Raw genomic sequence first — 19,443 nt, 5'->3', positions numbered from 1 at the left:
GAAAATTTATAAACCTATTAAGGTTTACAGTATTACCATAATTCCAAATAGATGGCATTGGTTACAATAATCCGGCACCATAAAATGAGTCAATATTCAGTATTCCCCCATTCATCAGGGGCTCATCGCAAAAATCTTACATGACCTCTTCTAGTCACCTCCGTTGTTCCCACCCCTGTCCAGGCCACAGACCTCTCGTGCCTGGAGTGCTGACATCTCCTGGTTGCCCTACTTCTGTTCTCCACTGAGTAGCACAAGTCATATTTTAACAGTAAAATCAGACTTTACCATGCTCCTGCTTAAAACTACCCAAGGGATTCCTACTAAATTCAAAATGTAATCAAAACTTACAGAGCTCTAACTCAGGGGTCTGTAAACTTTTTCTGTAAAGGGCTAGGTAAAGGAGATATATATATATATATATATATACACACACACACACACATATTTATATTTAATATTTTAAATATTTAACATATATTAAAAATATATTTAGATAGTTTATATATATATATTTAGGTATTTATATATAAATATATATTTTATAAATTTTAAATACATATATATCTAGGTAGTATATATTTTTGGCTTTGTGGGACATTGAGTCTCTGTCCCAACTATCCAACTCTAAGAGCATCATGTAAAAACAGCAATAGTCAATGCTTAGATGAATGCGCATGGCTATAATCCAATAAAACTTTATTATCTTTATTAAAAAGAAACAGGCAGCAGGACAGATTAGGCCCATGGCCCACAGTTTGCTGACTTCTGCTGGCCTATCCCCTGGAACTCACCAGGTGCCCTTCTCGCTGACATTCTCCCACCACAATGGCCACCTCTCTGTCCCACCATCTTCATTCCTGCCTCAGACCTTCACACTTTCTGATCCCTCTGCCTGGAATGTCCTTGCTTGGCCCCTTGACACTGTGGCTCCTGCATTCTCACTGGTCTCAGCTTAAATGTCACCTCTTTGGAGAGATCTTCCTTGACCTCATTGTCATTCTATCACATCACCTTGTTCTATTTTATCCAAAGGTCTTAAATTACCTTGTTTATTCCATTCATTGTTAATTATCTTTCTCTTCCCACTACAGTGCAAATGCCTTAAGAGTGGAGAGCTAACTGGTCTTGGACACCGCAGCATCTCCAGCACCTAGAACACTATCTGGCTCATAGACCCTGCCCAATAAATTTTCTTTAAGCGATTTTGCTGAATGAAGTGTCATCAGGAATTGATTTGAAATAAGTGTTTCCCTAAAATTATAATTGTTTAATGCCACTGTGGACCTGCCACTCTGTTGTATTCATCTATAACACTAAGAATTCCTGGGCTGTTCAGAGTGGATCGTCAGGGATCAGGGATGGATTTCAGTGGCATTGCAGTCCACCGTGCTCGGTGCTGTTAACTACTCAAGGACGTTTTCATATTTATTTTGTAGCTGCTCAACTGTCACCTCATTTCCATTTTGACTGGAAATCCCCATCAGATTTATTCTTTCAAAATGTTGTAGAATGATCACTAAGCTTCTGAGGCTACCAATGCCTCTTTACCTTCCCTTCACTTTAAACTATTATGTTATTTTAATTAAGTTAATTAATAAATTTTTATTTTATTTTTCCATAGTTGATGTCATAAATCCTTCTCTCTCCCAAATGGGGAGGGATGGAAGGATGACTCCCAGCCTGAGACTAAAATATACCCAGCAAATTAGTGGGTCAGGGCTATCAAGTATTTATTTTTATGAGGAAGTAACCTCCATGAGCACAGAAGCCATATCTCTCCAGGTCACTGGGTTATCCTCAGTGCCTCGAAGATCTGACATGAATGAGTATAAGGGTGGGTGATGGGCAGAGGGGAGACAGACACATAAGAAACAAAGATTTCATGGTTAGAGAGAAGAGTGATTCAAAAACAATGTGGTGTTTGTTTCCTGAATTGGTCTCTAGCCCCACTGACTCATACATGAATTTAGGGGGAGAGAGGGCTACAAACAAAAATGAGAAGAGCTGTTTTCAAAGTTCCCCACATTTAAGATGCGACACACAGTTTTACTGGTTGGGTATCCTTTGAACAGAATATAGGGCTCTGGACGTCCTCCCCTGTCTCAGCAAGCCCCGTGATATCTCCAAGGCACCAGTGGACCAGCAACAACATGCACAATAGTGCCCATCAGGGAGGGGCTGGGGTATAAAGGAGGGAAAATAATAGTGGCTACGACAAGGTTGTGGATAGGCTTGGTTTAGAGCCCCTGTAAGACATCACTTGGGGACCCCAGACATGGTTAGAAGCAACTTGGTGGACACTCAAGTTTCTTGAGTAGGTAGCAAAGTCCAGATAACTCAACACTTTTGATACTCTTTATTTTCTGGAACTTTCCTTTTGGGAAGGTGTCTCTGATTAGCTTATGCAACTCCTTCATAAATTTTGTTTTATGGTCAACTGCACTGGAGTGATTTGCATCATAATTCAATCTGAATGACACTGCAGCCTGTTAATGACATCTGTTCCTAGGCAACTTCCCTCCCCTAAGACTCCAATGATGACTCCAGGGGAGGGGTCAGAATCAACAATTTCAGTCCTCTTCCTCGGCCAGGGAATCCGGGGAGAAGTTTAGAGCAAGGCCGTTCACAGCCTACAGACACAGTTAGTGAAGTGACCACAAGCCTTAGAGATATTGGGTATAATCCAGAAATATAAATAAATGTCCATCAGTGTGCTCATATGTGAGCGGAAAGACTATTGTATCTTCATGCATGAGTTTAGCCAAGATACAAATAGAATCCTCTGATTACAAGTGTCACCCCAATATACATCAAAATGTAATAAGCATATCATTTATCCTATCAATTCCACTTGCATGTATTTACCCTAAAGAAATTGTCACACAAGTAGAAAGAGACGTGCTCTCCCCTGCAGAATTGATTGTAAGTAGGGAAAAGTGAAAACAACTTAAGTCAACAGGGGATTGGCTGACTAGATGTTGGTAGATCCCGATGCTAGCTGTTTAAAACAATGATGTCGCTTGATATTTGATGATTTACAAAAACGTCCATAGGACGCTGCAGGGCGAAGAAAGTGAGCTAGAGAAGAGCACGCAGAGCTCCATTTCTGTGAAACTGTGTGTGCGCGTGCATCCCTGTGTGTGGAGGTGCCCAGGGAGAGTCCTAGAACCATGCTCCCTGAGGTGACAACTGTGGTCTCCTCCGGATGGTGAGACTGGAGGGTAATTTTACTTTAAAAAAGCTGGGGAAGAAAGTGGAGTCTCATTTTTAAAAGAAATTTATCTACTTAAGAAAAAATAGCCCCATGGCCACTATTCCAGAAGCTCACAGGACTGGCTGGAATAGCTGAAAATGGAAGAGCCTTTGATGTGAAAGTCTAAACACCAGCAGAGGAAAATCGGAGAGCTGGTGGACCAAAAGGCCACATGCAATTACTGCAACAAGTAAACAGGTGACCAGAAAAGGGACTCTACCACCAGGTCATACCAACAAACTGAGAATTCATGCTGAGCTAGGTCTCAAATACCAACTCTCGAATATCAAAACCATCTTTATTTGGCTCAAGCTGTTTTAGAAAATACCAACTGCTGAGCAAAGCTGAGCTCCTGGGACAGCCATTTGTCCCAAAGACCACTTGATTGGCTGCTTCCCTCATGTCTGCCATGGTAGGACTTGTTTAAAAATTAAAGTAACTGGGCTTCCCTGGTGGCGCAGTGGTTGAGAGTCCGCCTGCCGATGCAGGGGACACGGGTTCGTGCCCCGGGAGGATCCCACATGCCATGGAGCGGCTGGGCCCGGGAGCCATGGCTGCTGAGCCTGCACGTCCGGAACCTGTGCTCCATAAGGGGAGAGGCCACAACAGTGAGAGGCCCGTGTACCGCAAAAAAAAAAAAAAAAAAAAAGAAAAAAAATTAAAGTAACTGAGACTTGAAGAACAGAAAGTCAGGTGGATTCCAGAGATAAAATAAAAGACAAAGCCCCCTGCTCTCCTCGTATCACCTCTTCAGGGAGGCTGGCTTCCCTCCCTCCCAGGATGAGGGGTCCCTATGGCTACACTGCCTTGCCCACCAATTTCAGTTCTGATTTATCTGTTGCTTGTCTCCCTGCTTGGCTCTGCAGACCAGGAGGGAATGAGCAGCATCTGGCAGGTCCACAGCTGGACCCTCAGAGCTTAGAATACTTCTGGCACAGAGTACATGCTCAGTAAAAATACTGGATGGAAAAAAAATAAAGGGAGCAAGAGAGGGTGCGGGTCCTCAGGTTCTCAGAAGTTAGAAGACGAGGATTTCGCTGCTAATCCCTGCCTCTATTCAATAGCCTCAAGAAGTGTCAGCACACAGCTAAGCAATGGATATCTCTCAGGACTCAGAACACACACCTCTAGGTCCTGTGGTCCTGTCTTCTCTCTAAAGAGAAAGGTCAACGTGACATTCACCTTTCTCAGTTATGTAGTTTGAGGACTATGATATTTCCCCCACTACCTCCCTCCCCTGATGTATCTCAAGCTGCCACACCTGTCTGGGTGGTGGGCTCTCTTCTCCCAGCTGCCCCTGCTGACAGGCAGGGTGGCCAACAGCATGGAAGCAACAGCCAGCTCCTGTATCTTGTTGGAAGGTTGCCCCTGAGCTTCTGGAACCCAGCTTGCTGAAACCCTGCTTGTGGCCCCAGCTGACCGAAAGGGCCTGGGAATTAATTAAAGCCCCTCTGGGGAGAGCTCTTAATGGATGTCTGCCGGGCTTACGGGCTGGATAGCCCAGCTCCCTGGATTCTGAGCTGGGCTAACTCCAATGTGTGTGTTTTACGTCATTTCCCAGAGCCCTCTCTCCCTAAGGGATCAAGCTCAGGACTGCCTGCGCTGGTAGCTGGCTTAACGCGGCACCTGAAATTGGCCGGCTTCCCTTTCCTGCAGCTCTCCCCACTCACAATCCTGTACCTGGCAGGTAAACCACCCGCCCTCAGTCCTCATATTAGGGTCTGTTTCTGGAAGCCCTGCACACCATTCCTCACGGATAGCCCTTCTCAATGGTGCCCAGAGGACCACCAGTGGCAAAAAACACTGGGGAGGTGGTGCCAGCAGGCACTGCGGGGCCCTGGTGTGTGTCCTCCAGGAGCGTCAAGGGTCCCAGCCTCTACCTACCCCCTACTCGTGAGCTCTTAGCATGCACTGGGCATTCAGAAAACATCACACTCACACGGAGCTCTCGTTTTCTTTGAGGAGCAGCCAGGACCTGGGCGTGGGTCCCATAAATCAATGCCTTGCAACTCCACAAAAGGAACAGTCCATAATCTGCAAAGTTCAAAAACTATTATTTTCTGTTGATCTTCCTTCATCTAGTAATGATTCCCCAAAACAATAGACTGGAGTTTAATGCTGAGCAGCTAGAAATGGCCCCCTGTCTGCACATACAGATAAATATGGGTGACCTTCCTCCATGATGCACTGGTGCTGATGGCATCTGGGTACACTGCAACATGAAAATGATGCTTGCTTGGTTGGGAGATGGATGTTCCTTCACACAAACTGCATGTCTTTTTGCCTTGCCTTCCCTAAAGGATAGGCCGCCAGAATAATAAGAATAATTGGAGCATTAACAATACACTGGCATTTCTTGAACACCTATTATATTCCAAGCATTAAGTGAAGCACATTGCCTAATTTACTCCTTGCATAGAGTTTTCTAGGGTAGGTACTATTCTGCACCCACCCCTTCTACAGACAAGGTGACTGAGGCTTCTAGCAGGTTCAGTAACCTGCCCACAGTCTCACCTTGTTAAGGAGCCTGGCAGAGCATCAAACCCAGCTCTAGGCCACAGTGCTATGTGTAGGACCAGCTACATAATTTTTGGGGTTCAGTGCAAAATGAAAATGCAGGGCCCCTTGTTGAACATTTATTAAGAATTTTAAGACGGCGACAACACAGCATTAAACCAAGCGTGGAGCCCTTCAGAGCCCGGGGCTCTGTGAGGCTGGGCAGGTCCCACCCCATGAAGCTGGCTCTGGTTATGCGGATGCAGAAGAAAAGTGATGTGAGTGATGAAAAGGGCTCCCATGTTAACATCGTTTAACCCTAGAGACGGAGCAACAGCTCACATGAAATGAAACATGAATCAAGGAGCCTGGCTCTTTGGTCAGAAGAGCTGGTTATTTTATCTCAGGAGCTAAATCAAAGAGTCTGGGCATGCAAAGAGTCTGTGTGAGAGAACGTGCCCAAGAAAGAGCCTGTGCCTTGAGGCCAGACGCGGACCCTGATTCTAGCTCGTCCACCAGCTGAGGGACTTTGGACAAGTTCCCGGGCCCCTTTGAGGTTCAGTCTTCTCATCTGCCTCAAGGCAGAGTGGAGGAAATGATACAGTGATAGAAAGCTGTCGGCACACAACAAGTGCCCACCTAAATGTCGGGATCGTTCAATGGCTATTTTCACCGTGAAGTTTGTGGGTCAGTTGAAAGAGCACATGATTTGCAGGTTGAGTCCTGAACACTGTCCCCCATCAGTCATTCGTGTGAACTGGGCAAAGTCAATGAACGCTTTCTGGGGTCAGCATCCCCCTCTGTGAAATGGATGTGATACAAGGTCTACAACACATAGGATTCCATAAGCCACAAACGAGAAGGACATTGTGGAAACAGAAGAGGCGATCATTTCTCTAGCCTGTCAGGGCTTGTTGTTACGATTTACAAGGGGCTTAGGTTGGGAGGGGACTGGAAAATGGGTCCCACCTTCTTTCCCAGCTCCCCACTGTCCTCGCAGACGCTTCGGGGGCCATCTGCCTGAGCTCTCCCACAGGGTGCTAAGTAATCTAAGTGTTTTTTCCTCTAAAACTTTTCCACAACATTTCCATATTTTTGACCTCAAATTTGACTGACTCCATGTCAATTTCTGCTTTATAGTCCAACCCAGAGGGTACTGAGAAAGAAAACAATGACTCAGGCCAAATTCTGCATAGCTGGAAGAAACTACTCCATACAGATATACAAGCCTTTATGTATTTTTATATGATGATACCACTCATAAATAGAAGTTTGAGGTGATTTATGTTTTGCTGGGTATGTGTCCACCCTAACCGAACTGCTTTGTGCTTTAAGAAATTCAACAAGCATAAAAGATTCCCTTTTGCTTTGAAAATACGATATGTATATAAAGCAATAAAATTTGAAATTTCTTTCTCAAGCTTTAAGGAAGGGCCCAGTGGGAGAAAAACTGGACATCGTCTAATCACATACACACATAATATACAAAGACATATACATGCTCACAGCCGACTCGGATGTAACCACTGTCATTTACATTTAGAACACTCTTCCTGCCCATCTCGAGTTCCAGTCACTCACATTCAGGGCCCAGGTACCACAGATGGAAACTGGGAATCATTTTTCTGCTCTGCTCAAACTCCAGTCTCTTTAACAGCTTTCCCTATCGGTTCTCGTAACTTGTTCTGCACATCAGCTTGTTTAAGAACATTTCCGCAAGCATCCAACCCAATTCTAGGGTGTGTCTCACCAGAAACCATCTCTGCATCAAAAGCAGCCCACTGAGCGGAGCCATGGGGAAGGTCTGCCCTGAAGTGACCTGACCCACCTTCACCTGCCCGCTCTCCATCTCTCCAGGATGCTGCCCATAAGGCCCTCTCCTTTTTACAGAATGCATTCAAAACCTGCAGGGAGAGGGTGCTTCTGCCCCTGGGGATCTAACTGATGAAGTGCACAGAGGCCCAGCTCCTCGAAGCTGAAGGGAGCTTTTAGGCACCTTGCATACAATTATTCACCTGGTAGTCTAGGCAGGTTGCCATGACAATGCTTCCGGAGCCTCCCGTATCTACATGCTATTGATACATCCCATCCATTCAGTAAAGGGGGAAAAAGAACCAGCTAAAGCAGCCCCTGAGCTTCCATCTCCCATCGGCCTGAGGAGTGACTCCTTTGCTTACAGCAGTTGTTTGGCGTAATCCAGACACAGCAACACTGACACTCTTCATGTGGCATGTTTTCACTCAAATGTATTTGAAAGCTTAAAATCAAAGTCCAGACTTAAAATAGGGATTTTTCTACTTTGCTCTTCACTTTCTCAAGCATTATACTCAGGAGTGACTTCTGCTGCTGGTCATGGAATGCTTTAATTAGTAGCTATGGGCCAGAAAAGGGAGCTCTCAATTCTGAAACCTTCTGTGATAGAAAGGTTAAACATGGGGAAAAGATACCAGGAGTTCCATAGTAACCCTGAGTGATTTCTGTAACACTAGGTACATGTGTTGCCAGAGAGAGAAATAAAATACTTGCTTTTGGCCCTTTGACTGAAGAGAAAAGTTTTCTCTATCCATGTCTTCTAAGGAAAGGGAAAAAAAAGAGTCCTACCCATTTTCCCCAAATGGTTCTTATTAAAAGGCACTTATGAAGAGAAATAACTGAGGAGCTTGCAGTGGGGACCTTAATTTTCTTCAAAGTTCCACTATACCACAAGCTCAGCCTTGGGCCCTCACAAGGGTGAGCTAGATATTTACATGGTGTCCGACATCAGCCACACATGGGAGACTGAGATGTCGGTCCTCCTTGAAGGATCACCTTTGGGCACAAGGGAAGACATTTTCCTAGTTTGCAACACGCCAGTCATGTTCTGAGTTGCAGCTTTCCAGCTCTTGCCGCTATCCAGGGAAATAATATGTCAGTGTTGATGCATACCAACAATAAGTCAGAGAGGCAACAAAACAGTCTCCAGAATCCCCAAAGATCAGAGGATGCCACTTCCCAAGCCATTATGCAAACAGTAAGCCAACCTAACATACCTGTAGGTGATCCCTCCATGACGTGGCCAATGTAAGGCCCTTCCTGAAAGATCGGTCTGTTGTCATTCTGATCAATCACGATGACTTCCAGAGGGACCGGCCCCTCGAGAGTTCTACCGTTGACATCAATAGTCTCCACGAGTAGCTATTGGAGGAAAGAGATTGGGGGAGAAAGAAGGCATTCATTCATTATGAAAATTGAAGTCGGGTGCTCTGGAGAAAGAAAGTAGGTTATATCAGCAATTTTATGAGCCCTTGGCAATATTCAAACGTTGGTCTCAATGGATAGTCACCAGCACTAGAATAGAAACTAAACATTACAGAATAAAAGACAAAGATCAGTTCATGTTAAGTCCCACTTGAGAAATTTACAATTAATTCATCAAATCTGCAAAGTAAAAAAAAAAAAAATAAGCAAACACTAAACACCAGCAATCAGTCACAGCTGAGAAAATATGCTTACATTGTTTCTGTTTTTCCAACATCATTATGCTTTAAAGGAAGGTTATGCTAATAAAAAGAACTGACTAAGCAGTTATGAACAGAGTATATTAAGAAATAACCGAAAGTGTTTACGGTAATATTTGGGAGAAATTCAGGGCAGTAAGTATTTATAGAGAACCTTCCTGAGGCAAGGAAGGTACTTGCAGGGGTCCTGAATGAGACCTTGGGACTCCTGCCCACCAGGCCTTTATAATCTAGCAGGGATTTCACAATTCCATATGGAACTACCTTCAGATCTCAAGGCTGAAGAAAAGAGCATAGAAAACCCAGCTTTACTGTTGCATGGTAACAAGGAATTATGTCGTGGCTTTTCCAGTGAACTATGTAGATTCTATGCTCTCATTTCTGCGCCTGATACTTCCTCGATTTAACTCAGGGGCCACAGTGACACTTCTTGGATATCAGTGGTGGTCCCTGCATTGGGACCCTGTTGAGTATTTCTGTCAGAAAAGGTCTCTGTAGCTGGAATCCTTCGGAAATGGTCTCTGCAATTGGAATCCCAGCACAACTTCTCACTAGTCATGTGACCTCAACTCATACACTTAATCTCTCAGTTTTATCATCTGTAAAATGGGTTCATAAAACACTCATTATTAGGGATAATGGTAACCAACATTATCCAGGGCTTACCGAGGCTCTCTACTATATTAACTCACTTGATATTCACAGTGACCCTATGAACCATTTCTGAGGAGGGAATGAAGCCAATTAGAGGTTAGGTGGTGGAGTCTGGATTTGGCCCTGTGAAGTCAGTCTCCAGAGTTTACATTTTAAACTGTTATAAACAATGTTTCTAGATCACTTTATATAATGCCTGTTATGTAACTCATCTCAAGAATATTAGCTGCTGCTACTGTTGCTACTGTTGTTATCATCAATACTGTTGTCAAAACTAGCCCTAATTAGGAAGAGAAAAGAGAAACACGTTTGTTATACCCCACCTGAATGTGTTATAAACTGGTTTCACCCTTTGGAAAGTCGCATGGCAAAATTCACCAAATCTATGAAGGACTCACATACTTTGTTCCATTTGGATACCACTCTGGGTTCTATTTGAGACAGGTTGCACTACATACATGGAAATACTTTCTGCAGTGTTATTTCTAATAATGAAATTACACTGGCGTCCACTAAATGTCCAGGGCAAAAAAGATGAGTTGAATGAATGTGTTTGTAGCAAGATGCTAGAATACAGCCATTAGATGAAATAATTATTCAACTTTGTTGATCTACTTAGAATACTGTGTGAAAACACAAAAAATAGCATGTGTACTATACATGTGTGATGTACACATGTGGACAGAATTTGAAAGTAGTAAGCAAACATGAAACCAGGTATACATGGGTAGAGGAATTTGTTTTTCATTTTTTCTTTAACACTACTTCATCCTTTCACTAACAAATTCACACACACACACACACACACACACACACACTTTGATTTCTGGGGTAGATAAAATAATGCATGAGTACCTGAGCTAAGAAGAAATTAAATAGGGAGAGCCTTTTAACATCTGCACACAAAGGAGATCTTACAGAGAATGAGCTTTTACGCTGAGTTTTAAAGCTACTATGAGAATACTGCTAAACGAAGAAAATAAAAATCAAGCTTTGGGAGCAATTTCTTGTAATAATGAAGGTCTGGCCTTTTGTCCTCCCAAAATTGCCAAGAACTTGACTTGGCCTTCATCCTGATCAACTGTATCTCCTTAGTGTCTGTCTTTCCATTATGTTGAGCTGGATCTAGAGTCTGCCCCACCCAGTTCTGATAGATCCGCGTATTTGGCAAATGTGAATTCTGTTCCTCTGTCTTACTTGTGGCCTACGACGCTAGCCAAGTCTTGCAGAACATGGGGGATTAGGATTCAGATCCAAGATACGTGGTGTCTTTGGTTGAAATAAAGCCAGGTCCTTGGCTGTTCGGGGTGTGAATTTTAACCCAACTCCTACTGCCTACTGCCCAGTTTTCAAAGGGCAGCTTCATTCAGCCTTTGCTAGAGAAGGCAGAACTATTTTATATTTAAATAATTTAATCAAAATATTCCAAAATGTCATTATTGGAGGCAAGGATTTTTTTTTTAACATCTTTACTGGAGTATAATCGCTTTACAATGGTGTGTTAGTTTCTGCTTTATAACAAAGTGAATCAGCTATACGTATACGTATATCCCCATATCTCCTCCCTCTGGAGGCAAGGAGTTTTGAGCAACTATAAAGTTCGATAAATCCAGTCTCATGCTAATCATTTCGCTCTAAACTTTGCCCAGAGTGTGGTTCTTCTCCCAGGGATCAAAGCAGAAACTCAGAAGCCACCCTCTTCCCCAAGTGAGGCCTTCTATCCCCAGCCACTCCATCAACGAGTCGGGTCTACACTGCTTGTTCTGTCTCCTGAATTTGTCTTAAATCCACCCTCTTCTCTCCAAATCCATCATCACCTCCAGAGATTAGTTTCTGACACTTCCCACCTGGGCCACTGCAACAGGCACCTAATGGGTGCCCCTGCTACTAATATTGCCTGCCGTCATCTATTCTCTAAGGGGTTTGTGATGGTTAGTTTTATGTGTCGACTTGACTGGCCATGGGGTGCTCAAATTAAACGTTATTTCTGGGTGTGTCTGGATGAGATTAACATTGGAGTCTGTGGACTCAGTAAAGTAGATGGCTCTCCCCAGTGGGGGTGGGCACCAGCCAATCCACTGAGGGCCTGAAGGGAACAAGATGCAGAGGAAGGAGGGACTCGCCCTTGTCTTCCCACCTGAGTGGCCTCCATTCCTTGCTGCCCTCAATGGTCTTGCTTCTCAGGCCTTCAGACCCAGACTGAAATAAACACCATCAGCCTCCCTGGTTCTCAGGCCTTTGGACTTGTACTGGATCACACCACCAGGTTTCCTGGGCCTCCAGCTGGCCCAGGCAGATCCTGGGACTTCTCAGCTGCCATAATTGTGTGAGTCGGTTCCTTCTAACAGAATCACTGCTTCTGTGTCTCTGGAGAAGGCTGACTAATACAGGCTTCCAAGGTGTCTTTTCAAAATTTTTATTTATTTATGTCACCCCAGAATGGACACCTCTCAATCGTTTCTCATTCGTCTTACGATAACAGCACATTCCTTTACTGTGACGTCTCTTTTATCACCTGGCCCCAGCCCACTTCTCCAAACTCATTTCACATCACAAGAGAGCCCCTCTATTTCTCATTACCCAGCTACACCAATCTTTCCTCAGTTCTTCCAACTCAGCCCATTCCTTCCCAGCACAGGTATCTTCATGTGCAACCCTCCTAGCCAACATGAGCATCCCACCTGCCATCTGGTCAGCCCGCTCCATCCATCCTTCAGATCTCAGACATCACTGGCAGAGAAGATCCTTCATTACTGCTCCAGACTACCTCAGGTGTCCATGGTTGACATTCCCATGGCACTGGTACCCTTTATAACACTTTCCATAACATGTAATTGCTTATTTATTTGTGTGACAATTCAACTAACGTCTGCCTCTCCGGCCCCATCAAGACAGAGGTGGGGTGGGTGTTCGTGCCCAACAGCAAATCCCCAAGGCTGAGATTCAGTGCCCGGCACACAGCAGGCACCTGACTCATCGCTGACTGCATAGAGCCCTCCTCAGAAGAGGCAATCCCTCTTTAAGAGACTGGAGTCCAAAGTTTTGGCCTCAGCTTTGGCCATCTGTCCTGTCTCTCCATTCCTGGCACACAGGAGCTGACCGTCAGTCCCAGGCTCCGTGGACCGAAGGCCAGTTGACTCTGTGCAGTCTTAACTCATGAACAAGAACCACAGCGGTAAACAACACCCAAGTACGTTAAACTGATTACTTGCCTTTTGAAAGAAAGGAACTAACATTTATTTGGTGTCCAATACATGTCTGGGCTTTTTATGTGTTGCCTCATTTGGCTCAAAACAACCTGGAGAAATCCCCACTGCAGCAAAACTCAGAGAAATTTAGGGACCTGGTCTATGGTCAAAAGCTAGTTTGTGATCCAGCTGGATCCAAACTTAGATCTGACTTGAAAATGTGTGCTGACCCCACTGTGCCCTTGTTTGCTAAATGCTCTTTCATGGACTTCCCTTACATTTTTAAAATTCCTCTTTACTAACTATGTTATTTACTTAATAGTTTTGCTGTACATAGATTGTTATGTTTCACTTTTCCTCCAAGGCAAAATTATCCATGAATTCAGGGGTATGGTGAGCTTATTTAAAATTTTTCCTAAGACACATGAAAATACATAATAAAACACACCGTGAGCCTTTATGTATAATGTGACACCCTGCCACAAGTGACAGTTGGGAAATACTATAGCATCAGCCTAACTACAACATGTTCCCTTCTGGAATGTCACAGACTTTCTGAAAAGAAAAGAAAAGACTTGGACCTCTTATAAATGTAGCTCTCAAATGACCAAGGTGAATAAAATGGGGAGGGGAACAAGGTATGCAAATCACTCTTAATCTGTTTAAGGCAAAATTACTTTATGCAACACTGGAGACATGAAGGTACCACATGAAGGTACCACGTGAACTAATCGCTCCACTTCAGGGGCCATGGTAGGTGGACACCAGGTCACTGAGTCCTGTGTGTAGGGTGAGAGGGAGCTTGACCTCTGAAATGGGGAGGAGGTGGTGAAAAACCACAGGAGTCAGAACGGAAGCTATACTGCCAGAGGAGCTCTAGCTGAAGCACGTTGGGTCCCCTCGGCCACCATTCCTGAACCCCACTTCCTAGGTTCTCGATTCTCCTTCCACATCCTGGGGGTGTCTCCACCAGAAGTGGGAACTAGCAAGTCACAACATACAAACTGATGACTCTTCAAACCAATTACTGCACCATAATAATGGAGATGGGCGGTGCACATGCGTAGACAAGAATCCCTTAAAAAAACAACGCAACACAAACGTAACGAGCCAAATTACAAAGCATGTACAAGCACACTGGCCTTTGGTGTCACAACAAGCTATTAACATCTTGCCCTTCATTTGGCTTATTCTCTTTGCTATGTTTATGAAAGACACAACTTAGTCAGACAAAATTTGATACTGTGATCTGATCCAAAGGGATGAACTGATGAAAAACATGCTACAAGGTTTTTTGGGTGAAGGCCAAAATGAAGACACTGGCTCTTAAAACACAATATTTTTTCTATGAGATGTGACCCCAGTAACAGACATCAAACCTGGATCAATCAGATAAGAAACAAAGTGTGAGATACACAGTCTATAGACTCATGAGTCATTTGAAGTAAAATAATTTAGAAAACACTTCAGTGACCTTTTTGAACTCTGTTAATTCTGCTTTGGGCTAAATATTCAAATGAAGTAAAACATACACAACACAGTAAATTACTTATTTGAGATGATATAGTTAAACTACTGGTTATCAGTGGAATGCGTGTGTGTTCACATGCTTTTCAACCAGAGGCTTGTACATCACAGAAAATGAAGAGAATTTATTAGCTACAACTCTAACATAACGTGACTCAGTTTCTCTTTTGGACACAGATATGATGTCTCCTACCCAAATGAGTAGGTGCCCCTCCAAGTTACCTCTTTGGGACATTAAAACGTTTTCCAACGTGGATGCTGCTTTGAAATACTTGTTTAGGAAATTCTACTTGAACCAATTTCTAAGTCAAAAAGATGGGCCTTGTTCCTTTCATTCCAAATACCATCTTTTATAATAAGAATAGTTATAATGCTAGAAATGCAAAATGATAACTAGAAGTTCACTGTATTAAATTAGGGATATACAAATGTCTAACAAATATTAGACATCTCCAGTTATACGTGACTACAAGTTTAGACATACAGATTTACACAAAATCTTGAAACACATATGAAAAATAAGATGCCAGCATTTGCCTCCATAGAGGAGAAGGATAAAGAAAAGATGAGACTCAATGACTATGAAGGTGTGTGATATAAGCACCAGGTTCCATGTTAGGGGAATCTAAACTTGATATGATATTCCTGGAAGGCAGTTGAAACTATGTCCTGAGAACCTCAAAGACGTTCACAGCTTTAAAAAAAAATTCCATAAAAATTCTATGGAGATAAAGAATCCCACAGAGATTTTGCATAAGTAGGCTATTGTGAGATTATTTATAACAGATGATCTCCAAAATTAAGTGCCTCGAGTAAAGAAGGCACTGATAGATACTTTTATTGAATTTTTGTTTGCAATTCTCACACCCTCCCCACCTACCAACATCTCATAAAGACCAAACAAGGGTTTTCCACCAAAGACATCCTCACCGATCACTGAAATTACACTAGACTTTGAATCAGAAAGCCTGCCTTCAAATTTCAGCTCTGTTACCTATAAAGTGGCTGTGGTTGGCAGAATAATGACCCTCCTAAAGAGTTTTATGTCCTAATCCTGGAACCTGTGGATATGTAAGGTTACTTGGCAAAGGGGAATTAAGGCTGCTGATCAGCTGACCTTAAAATAGAGAGATCAGTGTGGATCGTCTGGGTGGGTTCAATGTAATTATGAGGGTCCTTAAGAGAGGGGAAGACAAGAAAGTCTGGGTGATTTGATGTGAGAAGGTACTTGACCAGCCATTGCTGGCTTTGAAGGTGGAGGAAGAGGTCATGCGCCGAGTGTGAGTAGCCACCCAAAGCTAGAAAAGCCAAGGCCTGCTTTATAGCCTCCAGAAGTGAATGCAGGCCTGCTGGCGTGTGGTTTTAGTCCTGTGAGTTCCATGTTGGACTCAAAACCTATAGAAGTACGTGATGACAAATCTGTGTTGTTTTGCATTGCTACAGTTGTGGTAACTTGTTACAGCAGCAACAGAAAATTGATACTGTGGCCACATCATTAATTGTTCAAACTGGAACAACTTTTAGAATGAAAGCAGGTACTATCAACAATTAAGCCACAACAATAGGTGGAAATCAAGACTGTCCCAGGCTAACTGGGTCACATGGTGAGCCTGTCTTATTAAGGAACTTCACTTCTCCGTATCTAAGTTGGCGCATGTAACAAAGATGTTTAGAATGTCATTTTTCTCTTTGCTAAAGGAATAAAAAGATAAGCGAGTGTGTGTAGCACACACATAGGAAATTCTAAACAAACCTTTGTTAGATCAGATGAGGTTTGGCGACTTGGGCATTTGTTCACTCCCAACAGACCTTTCTTTAGACTTGCAAATGTGGATACAGTACCCTCGATTCAATTCTTCTGTGTCAGCCATTACCCCCTCAAAATTGCTTTCCTATTACAGTAATCTAGATTTCTCTTTGACACCAATCATTTGCATATTCAAATTATTTTTCTCAGCTTTATTCATTTATCGAAGTTGAATCTCATTATGGACCAACTCCTAGAGAGTTCCCAGGGAAAAGATATTTTTAGCCTTTCTAACATTCCTCCACCTTCATTTACACAGCTCTGTGTGTAATCTTCCCCTTTATGGACTGGATGTGGTGTTTACAGCTCCCTCAAAAAAATGATCAAAGGGGCGATAAAAGTTTCCTACTTGTTAAATTATTAATTAAAGATCTTGATACTATTATCAAATGTTCTTTGAAAAGCTTGCTTTGCTTAGAGCCATAGTATTTCTTTAGTGAATGTGAAATTTTACTTTTAAAGTATGTTTTCCACCAAACATAATGAAAACACTTTTTTTTTTCTTATGAATGTATGCTCACAACCATGCTGGACTTTGAGGGCATTTTTCTATTTAACTTTGAAAGTAACTTTAATTATGTGGAAGAAATCTATGCAGATATTCAAAATAATTTTATTGAAGCAGCCTGGGCAAAGTCCCAGTGAATATCCTCTATGCCAAGAGGGGACACAGGCTGAAAATTTTAATTGGTTCAAGTAGAATTTATATAAATCATGGATGTTGGAATTATGCCAGATCCATTAAAGATATGTACAAGGGTTAAGGGGATTTTCGTGCAAAGATGAGAAATATAATACTTCTAAAAACAAAGCTGTAGGAGAAAATTATGGGTGATTTTATTTTCACTTGCCCTTCTCCCTTCCTAAAATGAAATTCAGAGGAATAGAAAGCAATGAAATACGTTTCTTTCTTTTTTTTTTTTTTTTAGTTTACAGATCTGAAGTTATTTAGTTAAATAAGTATTAAAATGTTTTATGAAACATGATTTTCTTCAAAATTAAGGTTGAAATATAAAAATTTAAATTATAGCCTAATAAATCCAGATGGATTAAAGTATTAGGAAGAAAAAAGTCTATTTTTTTGAATATTTGAATATTTATGTAATAGAGTAGGGAAGGCCTTTCTAAACCAGTATTAAAGGCACAAGTTATTATGTGCATTATTGAGAGGTTAAACTACTTAAATGCAAGTTTTTTTATATCACTAAAATACAATAAATAAACAGAAAACTAAGCAAAATATTTGCATCATGTAAAACAAAGGCCTACTATCCTGAATACACAAAGAGCTGGTTAAAAATCAATAGGGAAAAAAACAATTAGCAAAGCAAGAAAAGAAAAAAGCAATAAATATATTATAACATTAAAATGAGATGGCTTTTTGCTTATATAATTGCCAAAATAATTAGAAAAACCTAATAGTATTTGACAAACTTGTCAGAAAACCAAATCTCATACATTACTGATGATACCAAAACATCTTTCTGAAACGCCATTTGTCAATATGCATCACAAGTCTTGAAAACATGTGATTTTACTTGTTAAATGTGTGTGCCAGGGAATAAGGGGTGTTTAGTAACATGTATACTCATTTCAATATTGTTTAAAAATAGGAAAAATTACAAACAACAGAATGTTCTACCTGGATATTGATGAAATAGATTCTGGTATTTGCACAAAGAATACTACATTGCAGAAATACTTGAGGGAATGGAAAAATATTAATGGCATGGTGTTCATTGTATGAATTAAATAATCCAATTGCTAAGTAGTACTACATGATGAAATTTTTGAAAAATAGGCAAAGACGTTACACTATTAAAATTATACTAAAACATTAACAGTGGTTTTATTGCAGGTAATTTTTTTTTTTAACTTGGCTTCCCTACACTTTTCTGGATTTCCTATAATGGGTATGTGTTAATTTCACAGTTAAAAAAGAATCTATAAAATTTATTTTGAAATTGATTACATATTGGCTATAGTTTATTACAAATGGGGAGTTACGGGAACCTGTTAAACTTTAGGACATCTAGCATCTCTTAGTATTGATGATTAACGGGAAGCAGGGGGAACATTAGGTTTATAAGAGATCATTAGTATTATGGTAGAAAACAGAGGGTGGTTGGCTTTTCCCAACTTCACGTGTCTTTGATTTTGGATAAAAAAGAGTCTCATGCATTTGACAGAACTTTATAATATGGAACTTGGTCTCATCAGCTTTATTGTCTGAACCATCACTGTTATCAATGTCTGCTTCTTCTTTGAAGCTTCACTTTTAATCTCACTGATAAATTCTGAGAGCCAGCAAAGAGCTGAGACTCCAAGCGTGGACTTTGGGTTGAGGGAGACTTGGCTCCAGGCCCTGATTTTACCCCTTATCAACTCTGTGATTTTAAACCTATTCAGTTACCTTCCTAGAATCTCAACTTTTTCATCTTTAAAATGGGAGAATGGGACTTGTCTCATGGGGCTGTCATGAGGTAAAATACTTGACGTTTGTAAAGCATTTAGCAAAACATCTGGCGCATAGCATGTGCTAAATAAATAGTGGCTGCCAGCATCCTTTAAGTTTTTTGTGAAGCAAGAAAAATATCCTTAGAACATTACGGTCTTGATGAAGGTTCACAAACTCAAGCATCTCAGGGAAGTCGCTGATATGTTGCAGAAGCTGCCTGTAGGAAACTGAAGCTCATTTAGAATCAAGAAGATACACCAGTCTCTTGGTGCCAAGACCTCTGTTCAATCTCCATGTGAGGAATGGATTCAGCCAAGTTCGTGGGCCTGCGCCAGATTTCTCCTCCCTCTCTCTCTCCCACCCTGTACTCAGAACCAACGTGACCTGAGGAAGGTGTCAGTGACCAGCTCAGGCCCACACTCTGGGGACTCAGCTGTGAGATGACCTCGTTGTTTTTCTGGCTCTCCTCAGACATCCAGGTCCCCATTGCTGCTATATTGGTCCTGCTGTCTGGGCTTTGGACTGCACGTCCCTGGGTCCACTTAGCCCTCTGGGTTGGC

At 42.1% G+C, this 19,443-nt stretch overlaps 1 protein-coding gene across 1 annotated transcript in view; it reads right to left on the bottom strand.

Annotated features, from left to right (window-relative positions):
* Positions 1-19,443, bottom strand: part of CDH13 (cadherin 13) — a 1,031,132-nt gene that overhangs the window by 378,667 nt on the left and 633,022 nt on the right. The window contains exon 6 of the mRNA XM_082677069.1: positions 8,782-8,926. Coding sequence (XP_082533195.1) covers positions 8,782-8,926 — 145 coding nt within the window. The remainder of the gene's footprint in view (positions 1-8,781; positions 8,927-19,443) is intronic.

The sequence above is a fragment of the Grampus griseus genome, assembly GCF_964374135.1.
Source record: "Grampus griseus genome assembly, chromosome: 19".
In the NCBI taxonomy this organism is placed as follows: Eukaryota; Metazoa; Chordata; class Mammalia; order Artiodactyla; family Delphinidae; genus Grampus; species Grampus griseus.
This window is presented reverse-complemented; position numbering and strand designations above follow the sequence as displayed.